The following is a 12,858-nucleotide window of genomic DNA, read 5'->3' as shown; positions in this document are numbered from 1 at the left end:
TGTGAGCTATTGTCCAGTGCCAGAGACCAGACTGGGTGAAGAACTTCTCCTCTTACGGCCCACGCTGTCTCATCCTGTCAGCACCACACCATCAAGATTGGACTTGACAAATAATATATGATTCTCAGGCAGATTACATTAGCTTCACCAACAGGACTATGCACTAGAGGACATGATTAAAAGGAGTTCTCTAGAGTGATCTAGTTATTATGTTGTTTAGAAGCCGTGTGAGATGTCTGATTGTCTGATGGGCTTTGATTCTCAGATTTAAGCCATTTCAAGCCTTTTTCATGCCACTTGATTGGCTCTGTAGTATTGGCACTTTTTAGGCAACATTACCAATTGCAAAGCAGTGACTCACTGTTGCCTAAAGTCAAAGTCAAACTGCAGTCTTAAAATGCCAGATATAGATTCCTTAAATGAAGTTTTATACATGTAGCAGAGCTCGTGCTTTTTATAAACTGGATGCTCCACTGATCTGGGTTCATTGTGTGGATTATTATCATAGTCTGTGAAATTAAATAGGGGTCATTTTATACTTTCTCAGTTAATAAGCAAGCTTCCTTAGGGATTTTACTCCACACCAAGGAAATCCCTACACATTTTAGTCCCAGCCCAAGCAATCGCTCTTCCAAACCAGTCTAAACAAGATATACAGGTCTGAAAAGATTCCTACATTTTGATGCAGACCATTGGTCGCCTTTCTTGATATGACACTCACCTCAGCTACAGGCCTGTACACAACCTTCATATTCACCATTATCTAAGCATCACACACTCCAGCTGTGGAATAACAGACCAGTAAAACATAAGCAGATTATGAGTGGGAGTTTCCCGCCAGAGCAGAACAGAGCATCTTTGAGGCTTTGAGAAGTTTCTTAACAGAATACAATGGGCATTTGATGTGATACGAGGAATGATAAGACCATCCTTGAATACCTCACATAGTTCCATTATGGTGCATCAATGTAGACTGTGTAGTCAGAGTAAACAAATCTTTTCCTCATATCTGTCTCCAACATACTGTCTACACATCGTCCCACCAGCAGACACCACAACAGCTCAGCCCTGTTTGATAAACATGTGCTTTAGCTGGTCAAGTTTCAATGTACTGTAGAGTTCTTGGCATGGAGGAAAAGGCCACACAGGAGGATGTGGTGTACTTTTGTTGCCAGTGTAATGAGAGCTCTGAGCAGTTCAATGTCCCTACATGTCCAACACATGACAGCAACCAACAGCTAATAAATCAGATATATAATTGGACAACCCTCCCTGTCCATTAAACATTAGGCATGGTGAGCCTGTCATCACCTGGTCACATCTTTTACTCCACAGAAAAGGCAAAGAACAAGGGAAAAACAGGTGAAAAAAAATTCAGGTCTGGCATGAAGCTCAGACAGCAGCTTCCTGAGCAACCATCTGTAAACAGCAGGCCAGATTCTAAAATACTGAACATCACCACAGAGGCCAAAAAGCAATCTCACATTTCATGAGAAGTTTTTTTTTGTATTAGACTTAACAGCTTTACTCTATTTTCGTAATACTAAAACTGAAAAGCATAAAACTACTAGAAAAAAACCCCCCCAAGACTATTATTTATTTGCCATGGCACTTTTGTCATAACATTTGAGCCTCACATTAGAATACTCACCAAAATATATATTTTTTCCATTTTTGTAATACTGCTTGCCATTTGCGGAATTCAAAAATGCTGAAACCCTAATACATGATTTCAGAATTATTCAGTTACTGTAACTCCCTTATCAGTAGCATACTGACTAAAAGCGTCACTGTATACACACCTCAGCCCTCAGAGATCTCACTAATACTGAAGTAGTTTTAACCCCAGTTCTGTATACATTGGCTTTCATCTCGACCCACACTGAATACATAATCCTACTCCTGCCATTAAAGGCCTTCCATGATACTTTTCAGAACTCCTCTTTCCATGTACACAGTATGTCCACTAAAATCCTTTGGCCCGGGGCAAAGATATGTCCCCTAGTTTACATTATCCACTTTGGCAAGCAGGTCATTACTCTTAGCACCTGAATTCGATCTCAATCTCTCAGGGATTGCTCTTCCATTTCCTCTTTTAAAGCCAAGCTGAAACATTTCTACTCTCTCTACACAGTATGTTTAATTTGGAACTGTTCCAATGCAGTGGGATTTCTGCATATACTGTATATATATATATATATATATATATATATATATATATATATATATATATATATATATATATATATATATATATACACACATACACACACACACACACACACACACACACACACCACCCTAAGTGAGAATGTCAGAGTATCTCAAATGTGTTGAAAAAACATTCACTGCCAACAATTGCTTCTTGTTAATGGTAGCAATCACTTGCAGCCTCACTGGAGAAGGGAGTGGAGACACCAGTGTATCATTCTTTGGTTGCATTAGGATTATCTGATCTGCCACATTTGTAGGATTAACTGATCTGATCTGCCACATTTAAACTCCATCACAGGTGCTACTGGGAGAATAATGAGGAATAATGAGGTCATCTGATTTGGCACGCACATGGAAGAGTCTGATGCCACTGCTTAAAGAAATGCTTTTTCCAAATCATCTAATCTAATTAAAACAGCCCATTTCACAACTTCTACACACTGTGGAATTGCACAAATGTTTTTTTATTTTTAGTGCATGACTTTGTATCCTTGGTTTATGTATATGTTGCAATATATATAGCACTGTCAAGATTTAGGCAGATTTAGAGCAAATGTTGTGAGACACATAAGTCCTGCTTATGTAGACTAGACACCCACAGGTCAGTTCTTTTTTGAAAAGTAGACAAAAGTTGAAGTTGGCCTGAATTCCTGTGAAGCTTTCAGTAGATGCTTAGTGCAGCAGGGATGTCCGCCCTCAACCTTCTCTAACCACCATGCCGAGGTGGGGGAAAAAAATCCAGCCACATTTTCCATTTTTCCTTCAGCAGGCACAGCGGAGGCAACCTGGCTGTTCTGACCTTTTGCTGGTGAAGGCATATCACACAGACTTCTTGCTCACACCCAGCCATTTCATCTAGTAATGCTGAATGGTAAGGAAAGCCTTTTGTGGTTTTCCCCGGGGCTCTAACAGGGACAGTGCTGACGGTTGCACAGGCAGCTCTGCACATGAGAGTCATATTGGTGTTCCCACCTATCACCAAGATAGTGTGACAAACAGAACAAATTACAAACATCACAGTGTTCCTGGCCATCACTTCTTATGAAGAAACGACTAACTTACATGTTTTTCTTCTTAAATAGAAGCAAAGGAAGCTCACATCCAGCCAGGACAGAAATGGATTAGATACACTAGGTAGTCTCAGTGATCTGTAGATCAGCAACGTGCACAAAACCCATTTAGCATTGCTTCTGCACAGAGCTGTTGATAGATCAGGGACAGGCGCGTTTCACACTGTCTGGCCGAGGTTACATTATGCGGTCGGTGCAGGCACAGGGGCCAAAAGCAACCGCTGTTTTGCAGGTCCCAAATGACGTCACTGTATATGGAACAGCCCATTCATAACCAAAGGATATAGAGCTCTGGCAGCTTTACAGCAGCATTTTGATGGGTTGTGCTGAGTCCTTAATGGTTTTTGGGTACCATTCTGGGCATTGGGCATTTTGTGTAACTTCCAACCCAGCAACAAAACATTTCCAAAATTTCCTTTAAATATACTAAGGGTTAGGACATGATGAAGGTAAGGGAAAGGACTGGTTCAAATGTCCGCATTCTCCAATGTGGAACGAATTATAAGTATAACATCTTAAAATGCATGAGACAAACAATAAGTAGGATAAAATGACTCTACAAGCCAATAAAATAAAATTTACTACAAGCCAAAAGTCAACAATTAAATGGGCATTATTTTCAAGAGGGAACAGACTTTAATGTGTACTATATTATCATATCCATACTCAAAAGGGAGTCTGTTGAGTGATTCTGGATAGTGGGATTATGTACATATACAATATTGAGTCATACAGAGAAAAGGCAAACAGGACTAAATTTGTTGAAATAACATACAATTTAATATGAATCGGATGCTCCTAAAGGCTTGTTCAACAAAATTTGGTAAATTGTAAACATTTCACACGTCACACTTCACAGATGGTGAAGGCATTTTAAGAATAAATACAAGTATATGGAATATTTTCAGAAAAAAACACTATGCTTAAACTAGATACCAAACATTTCCTGTCAGACTGGTTGTTGGAAATTAAAAAAAAAAAAAAAAAGAAAGAAAGAAATTAAAAACAATCTTAAATTTTTTTAAAAGTCACTGTAATGGCAGTGCTGGATGAGCTGTGATATTCATCCCATAATTCCAGGATACTGCAAGTCAAATATACAGTGCCCTCCACTAATATTGGCACCCTTAGTAAATATGAGCAAAGAAGGCTGTGAAAAATTGTTTTTATTGTTTAACCTTTTGATATTTTGTTCAGAAAATTCACAAAATACTCTGCTCTCATGGATATCAAACAATTACAAAAAAAAAACACAGGTTTATCCTAAAAAATATTTGTTAAATATAGATGTGCAACAATTATTGGCAATCCCTATGAATTCATATGAGAAAAATATATTTGAAGTATATTCCCATTGATATTTAATTTCTTTTAGTACACCTGGGTGACTAGGAACAGGAAATTGCTCAACCATGACTTCCTGTTTCAGAGGGGTATAAATATGAGGTAACACATAGGTAAAATTCCCTTAATCATTCATAACAATGGGTAAGACCAAGGAATATAGCTGTGATGTGCAGCAAAAGGTTGTTGAGCTTCACAAAATGGGAAGTGGCTATAAGAAAATAGCACAAGCATTGAAAATGCCCATTTCCATCATCAGGGCAATAATTATGAAGTTCCAGTCAACTGGAAATGTTATGAATCAACCTGGAAGAGGACGTGTGTCTATATTGTCTCAGTGCACTGTGAAGAGGTTGGTTCGAGTGGCCAAAAAATCTCCAAGGATCACAGCTGGAGAATTGCAGAAGTTAGTTGTGTCTTGGGGTCAGAAAGTCTCCAAAACTACAATCCGAATTGATCTACATCACCACAAGTTGTTTGGAAGGGTTTCAAGAAAAAAGCCTCTACTCTCATCCAAAAACAAACCCAAGCGTCTTCAGTTTGCCAGACACTACTGGAACTTCAAATGGGATCGGGTTCTATGGTCAGATGAAACCAAAATAGAGCTTTTTGGTAACAAACACCAGAGGTGGTTTTGGTGCACACAGAGAGGTAGCCATATCGAAAAGTACCTCATGCCCATGGTTAAATATGGTGGTGGCTCTTTAATGTTTTGGGGCTGTTTTTCTGCCAGAGGACCTGAACATTTTGTTAGGATACATGGCATCAGGAACTCTATCAAATATAAACAGATATTAAATGAAAACCTGACTGCCTCTGCCAGAAACCTTCAAATGGGCCGTGGTTGGATCTTCCAGCAGGACAATGATCCAAAACATTCATCAAAATCAACACAAAAATGGTTTACTGAACACAAAATCAAGGTCCTGCCATGGCCATCCCAGTCACCTGACTTGAACCCCATAGAAAACTTGTGGGGTGAACTGAAGAGGAGAGTCCACCAGCGTGGACCTCGAAATTTGAAGGATCTGGAGAGAGTCTGTATGGAGAAATGGTCTCAGATCCCTTGCCATGTATTTTCCAACCTCATCAGGCATTACAGGAGAATTATTGCACACCCATATTTAACAAAGATATATATTTTTAATAAGCCTGTGTTTTGTTTGTAATTGTTTGATATTTTTGACAGCAGAGTATTTTTGTGAATTTTTTGAACAAAAGATCAAAAAGTTAAAGTTAAACAATAAAGATAATTTTTCATAGCCTTCTTTTCTCATATTTACAAAGGGTGCCAATATTATTGGAGGGTATTAGTATTAGTTTCCCTAAAACAATCTTCCCACTCTATTAAGGAAGCATTTCATTTCACTGAGTTTTGCAACTCACTTCTCAAACTACAGTATATTTGGGAACAGGATATTTGTATGTTCTGGTTTTTTTTAGCTTTCAAAGATTTAACACAAGCATTGTGAATGGTTTTATTTATCCAGAGTACCTCCACACCTAACCCGATATGTTACCAGATGGCTGCCTGTCCAAATCAGTATGTTTTTCTGCAAAACAGAAACCCTGACTCTCCTCTATGGGAATCCTCATGGACTGCAATCCAAGTTATACGCATTTCATCGCAACGCAACACTTTGTTGTTAGGCATTTGAAGCACCACTGTTTGTACTGGTTTTAATAATTCATCGTTTTGGATGTTTTATGACTTGCAGTGAAAATGGAGTGTCGTAAAATCACAATGATGCTGAAAATTATTACATTATTTATTGTCCATTGCCCTCTCATGTACCTCTGTCTTGCAGCACTACACCTATAATGAAAGATCGGTTGGACTAACCTACTGAGCTGCTAAGTGTCTTATTGCTGTTATCAGATTCTCCAGTAACTCTAGTTAAAATCTAATTTCCAGTAGAACCGTCTCAGCTGTGAATGTGTGAGTGTGTTTGTGTGTGTGTATGACACTTAAAACATAGACAAAGAGTCATTTGGGAAGAAAAAGCAGAAAACGAGAGGGTGCAAGATCGATGAGAAAGAGGGATTCACTTGACGTTGTTGTGGAAAAACTGACGGCACCTGCACAGTTTTGTGCTTCTGCAGAGCCGCTTTTTTCCACTTTTATCTTTTGCACTTCCTGTCCATCCAACTCTATTTTCACTCTTCCCTCTGGCCCATTTTCCCACGAGAGGAGAAAGAGGGTGGTGGTATGACCCATTTTTTCCTTTGTGGGTAAAGTGTGCACCTGTAGGTTAGGGTCAATGAGATGATGCTCACCAGAGAGCGTTTAGAGAGAGTGCAGTCTGGTAGATGTCTCAAAGCACCAACTGACCCTCTCGCCCCTGAGAAAGGCTCTCTGACAGAGTGTCAACCTGCCGCTCCGTTGCCTTTGTTGTTTTTTTTCCCCCCTCAAAGTCTGCAAAGCATTTTTCAAGGAGATAACATCACACGGACACACTTGAGTGTAATAACGTGCAGCTCTTTAAGTGAATTCAGAGCCGGCTTTTTGTAGCGATTCCCGTGTGCCATTTCCCAACACGTAACTTTTTGCGCTAGTCTTAGTTAGAACATCCCATTATGCCTGACAGATAAGAACAGCTTAGCCAAAGACGAGACTGGATTATGACTGAAATTGGGATCACGGTGGGATCAAAGTAAGCTTTCTGTTGAGATCTAATAGTACGTGACTGTGAGGTTTTGTTCTGGGAGAAGATCTCCTCAAAGGGGAATGCAGATTAACTTGCCGTACATCAATCTGCTTTAAGATCAATATTCACAGATGATACAGATGGCTCAGAGGATCCAGGATTTTTACCGGTAGTTTATAACCAGAGATTTATCACAGTCCAACTTACCATCTATATTTCAGTGCTCACTAAATTTGGAGGAAAAAAAAAATATCTTGGTCTTGGGCAAGGAAGTGGCTTTTTTTTTTTTTGCTGAGGTGTCTGCGGTGTGTCTACATTATTGGGCCTGGAGGTCCTGACATGGTCCTCTGAGGAGCTGTTTCAGCCACGTCTGTCAGAAGCTTGGCTCCCACAACCTACTAGGTTCGAGTTCCTTTCTGTTTTCACATGACAAACTCAGCCAACACCTCAGGCTTTTCACTAAACCTACAAAAGCCCTAGAGTTTCTCCAGCCAGATACAAATTTTAAAATAATGTTATGATGCTGGCCAGTGATTGGGAAGGAGAGCGACATGTTTTGCTAATAGAACTTTTGCATTCTTTCAACAGATAAGCTTAAAATATTGCTATCCTCCATCACCATTGTTTTCAGATTGAGTGCTTAATTCAAACAGCATGTTACTGAGGGTGTTCTCTATTTAGATTTAGGAAACAAACAAACAAAAATCTGCAATATGTTAACTAACAATATCTTAACAATATCTAACCCTTAAAAATCTTAAGCTATGAGCATGTTTTACAAGCTTTAAGGTTTATGTACTGGCCATATGTCATTATAAGGGGTCAGGGGTCAACAATAGGTAGTATTTTATAGCATATACAATAGCATTTTGGTTCTTGTTGTATTGTAGCTCCTGAGCTGAGCTGCTCTGACAATACTGTACAGTGATAATATGGATAGGTTAAATATTATTATGCCTTCAACTTGCAATGACCCCACAGTGACAGGCAGCCAATCAGTTGAGAGAAAGAGTTATAGTGTCTGTTTGTGTGTATATTTGACTGCTCTCTGTTTTAGCTAGATTATTATACAGCTCAGGGAGAACTAAATACACATATCATATACTAAATTACACAGATAGGACAGATTATTTAATAAAAATACACACCAGAAGCAACCAGACATAATATTTTTTGTTCTCAAAACTGTATTTTATCTAGCTAGAGTTAGTGAGCTAGCTCTGTTGGACTCAAAGGTATGCGGGGACATCTCAAATGCAAATAGTAGCATGTCGAGCAAGATTTGCTCGATCACCTGTATTTTATTCATATAATGCTTTTAAAATATCCAGAAATACTTGGGCTGTGTCCCAAACCGCATATACTACTGCTGTCACTAATATTTGGATGAATTCTTTTTGAATATGAGTTGGCTTGGCTATGTTAAGATATACAATGCAGACAGTGATCCTCAATCAGCACTACAGGTTTGATAAATGTGATAAACAGTGGCTTAAGAGATTATTAAAGTCATTTCATCAGCATGGCTTCACATATAACTCTACCACAACAGACTTGACAGGACAGCCTTTAACACAAGAGACAGGAAGTTTCAAAAGGAAGTTTGAATAAATCATATAACCACCAGACATGGATCTGTTATGAATGGTTATGGGAACATAGTGCTGTCATTCAGTTGTTTCCGTCTGTATATGTAACCAATCATATTTCACTTCCATTGATTCCAAAGTGAACTTCATTGGATCCAGATGTCTTTATAGAGCACATGATGGGCCGGACGGGAGGCCAAAATCCAACCCTTTCATTTTGCAATTCTAATGCAAAGATTTACAAAGATTGTGTGTATAAAGTCTTTGATATTGATAATTTCTCAAACAGCCTTTGTGAAACAAATAAAATGACACCTATTGAAGTGGAATGACTGCTTATGGAGCTTTACTACTCTAAACACATTTGGTTCCCATCCAACTTGCCTCACTCTGAAAGATCATTCCTACATCTGTCTCTATATGCATGCTATAGGTGTATTTGTGTGTGGGTGGGTGTGTATGTGTCTATGCTATGCACATGCAATACTAATAGGTTAAAGGGTCTTACTTGAGCACATGTTGATCTCCGGCCCACGGGTGCCGTAGTAGCCAGAGGGGCAGACGTGGAGACACTCGCCGTACTGCCTCATCCTCTCCCTCCTCAGGAAAAGGAAGAGCTTGGGCTGGCACGTCATACACCCATTGTCCTTCGAACAAACTGAGCAGCCTTTGCAGATTGGGTAAACATAGCTAGCTGGAACACAAGACAGAACAAAAACATAGGTTTTACCGAACAGTACTGATCTGCTGCTGATCTTGACATTAACAACGCAACATCTATACACTATTTTTCTTAAGAATGACAACAAAACAGCAAAGGATACTGAATTGCTGTCATAATTGATCTGTGCACTACTGTATTTCATAAAAAAAAAATCTGACTGAAACAAGGCATTCATGTAAACTTTTGCTGCCCTCATCATATTTACAGTAAAAACCACTGTGAATGTGAACATTACTCTGAATTGGTTCTGAGCTTAACTTCTGAATGCAGTGTAGGGAAAGCCAAAACAGTGGTGACTACACGCCAGATTTCGAAGACAAAGGAGCCAGTAATAACTAGACTGTTCCTCCTACTGTAACTACTTAGTGTCCAGTTTACAGGAAAATGTCCTCGGGTGCACACAATAGCTGCAAACAAGAGACAGCACTATTGATTGGAGCCAAGTTTTAAATATCACGTGCAGAGATAGAGTAACAGTCCTAACTGTATGACCTACAACAATGCTGTAGAACATATCGTGCTGTGGGAGAGTGAGCAGAATGAGGTCCTGTCCTGTGCTATATGCCTAAGCAATTTTTGAGTAAACTTGTAGAAAATGTGTGCGTGGATAGTGTCAATACCCATATGATGACTGGTGGAAACCTCAGAGGTATTCAGAGAAATAGAATGTGTATTTACTAGGAAAAAGCTTCTCTTTTTTTTTTCAAAACTGGTGAGTAAAATTTGCTGTCAGACTTATTCACCTGATGTTGATTTTATATATGTAAACCGATCAGCCATAACATTAAAACCACCTGCCTAATATTGTATAGGTCCCCCTTGTGCCACCAAAACAGCTCTGACCCATTGAGACCTGGATTCCACAAGACCTCTGAAGGGGTGCTGTGGTATCTGGCACCAAGACGTTAGCAGCAGATCCTTTAAGTCCTGTAAGTTGTGAGGTGAGGCCTCCGTGGATCGGACTTGTTTGTCCAACACATCCCACAGATGCTCGATCGGATTGAGATCTGGGGAATTTGGAGGCCAATTCAACACCTTGAACTCACCTTGAACCATGTTGCTCAAACCATTCCTGAACAAACTTTGTAGTGTGACAGAGTGCATTATCCTGCTGAAAGAGGCCACTGCCATTAGGGAATACCCGTAGCATTAAGATGTGTACTTGTTTAGGTAGGTGGTACGTGTCAAAGTAACATCCACATGAATGCCAGGACCGAAGGTTTCCCAGCAGAACATTGCCCAGAGCATCACACTGCCTCTACCAGTTTGCCTTCTTCCCATAATGCATCCTGGTGCCATCTCTTCCCCAGGTAAGCAATGCACACGCACCCAGCTGTCCACATGATGTAAAAGAAAATCATGATTCATCAGACCAGGCCACCTTCTTACATTTCTCCATGGTCAAGTTCTGATGTTCACGTGCCTATGTAGGTGCTTTCACCGGTGAACATGGGTCAGTATGGGCACTCCCACCGGTCTGCTACACAGCCCCATATGAAGCAAGCTGCAACGCACTTTTCTATCATAGCCAGCATTAACCTCTTCACCAATTTGTGCTACAGTAGCTCTTCTTTTGAATCAGACCAAAAGGGCTAGCCTTCGGTCCCCACGTGCATCAATGAGTCTGTCGCTGGTTCACCGGTTGTCCTTCCTTGGACCACTTTTGGTTATTCACTTCGCCTGTCAGTGGTTTTAATGTTATGGCTGATCGGTGTATATCCTTTTTTAGTTTGACAATGATGGATGACAAGCTTACTAAGTCATTTGGGGATTAAAAGTTGATATGACATTTATTTCAATTCAGTTCAATTTACTTATTCATAGACTCTTAATAAAGTCAATATTGATCTTAGTTAGAGTGTTTGTTCCTCCACAATGCATACAATCTGCATTCTTCTGCCATCCCCACCCCATATCTATTGCTTTGGCTTGGGAAAAAATAGATTTATGCGAACAAAAATTCAACAGGAGGTCATGTAAAATAATCCATACTATCAAACTATCAGCATGCCCTGCGGTTCTTTTCAGGCATGCAATGTATATACTGCATTCGATATACAATGTAAATACTGCATCACATTCTGTCATTACACATCTTGTTAGAGTAAAACCAACATTTCAGTTTTTGCCTCCTGCAAAACTAAACCTAAATAAATTCCAGTCTGGTATTCCAGTTCTTGAATATGGCTGATACTGACATCAAAATAATTTTACAAAAGGTTATCTTCAGGTTATTTCAATGATAATAATATCCTATACCAATATCCTAAACCAATATCCTAAACCAACATTTCAGTTTTTGCCTCCTGCAAAACTAAACCTAAATAAATTCCAGTCTGGTATTCCAGTTCTTGAATATGGCTGATACTGACATCAAAATAATTTTACAAAAGGTTATCTTCAGGTTATTTCAATGATAATAATATCCTATACCAAATTTTTGTTTAGCTGTGTTTCATATTCCACGCTTACAATACGTGATAAGAAGGATAAATAGGTGCATTTTTATGCGACCACATTGCACATTCACACAGACCTATGGTATACAGTTTTGACGTGTTTACAGTAACCTGACATTTGTGCGCTCTCCTCCCCCACCAGCCTGCACTCTGATTACTATTGTAGCATGAAGAATTGAGGAAATTTGGACTGAAAGTATAAAAAGCAGACAGCCATTGGAGCATTCAATCAGTTAGGTAGTCAGTGGGTGGTATTGTAATCTGTTGCTTTCATTCCTCATCTTTTGTCCATTTTAACTCCATCCAACCAGCAGCTCGGTCATCCATTTCAACAACACCTATTAGTAGTTAAGAAATAATTCATAGCTGTTTCAGCAACACTCACATAACGACACTTCCTTTAAATGCTTGACTGCTTTTAGCGTGACTTACCGACCTATGTGTTTGCTGGGTTTGTGCTTTGTGAGGATTTATTTTGCTTGCTGCATTGTGTAACATCCTATTTAGAATGTACAGTACAGCCCATGCTCTCCACGCACTAAGCTTTTACAAATGGAAAACTCGAAAGCAAGGGTTTCAGCTGATGGCTGAACAGATTAGCTTTCCCTACGATGAGATTTTGGAGCGAGGTCCTGTCTTTGCTCCGGTTCAAACCACAGGTATTTCAAATAGGAGGCTGAGATTCAGTGCATTTCAGTTAAGGGTGTCCTCGAGGACCCAGGGCTTCCACATTTTATGGAAATCTTTTTCACCACCAATTGATTTATACCTGAGGATTTAACAACTATGGTCGGAGTCTCTTATCCCACC

The 12,858-nt window shown here is 39.5% G+C and overlaps 1 protein-coding gene across 3 annotated transcripts in view; it reads right to left on the bottom strand.

Moving 5' to 3' along the window:
* The window catches only part of rspo2 (R-spondin 2), a 56,799-nt gene that overhangs the window by 21,086 nt on the left and 22,855 nt on the right, over positions 1 to 12,858 (bottom strand). For 2 of the 3 annotated variants that reach the window (XM_053633725.1, XM_053633733.1), the window contains one exon: positions 9,374 to 9,559. In XM_053633725.1, coding sequence (XP_053489700.1) covers positions 9,374 to 9,559 — 186 coding nt within the window. The remainder of the gene's footprint in view (positions 1 to 9,373; positions 9,560 to 12,858) is intronic. The other variant, XM_053633742.1, reaches the window with a different exon arrangement.

The sequence above is a fragment of the Ictalurus furcatus genome, chromosome 1 (assembly GCF_023375685.1).
Source record: "Ictalurus furcatus strain D&B chromosome 1, Billie_1.0, whole genome shotgun sequence".
Classification (NCBI taxonomy): Eukaryota; Metazoa; Chordata; class Actinopteri; order Siluriformes; family Ictaluridae; genus Ictalurus; species Ictalurus furcatus.
The sequence above is the reverse complement of the archived record's forward strand: the minus strand, read 5'-3'. Positions and strand labels throughout refer to the sequence as shown.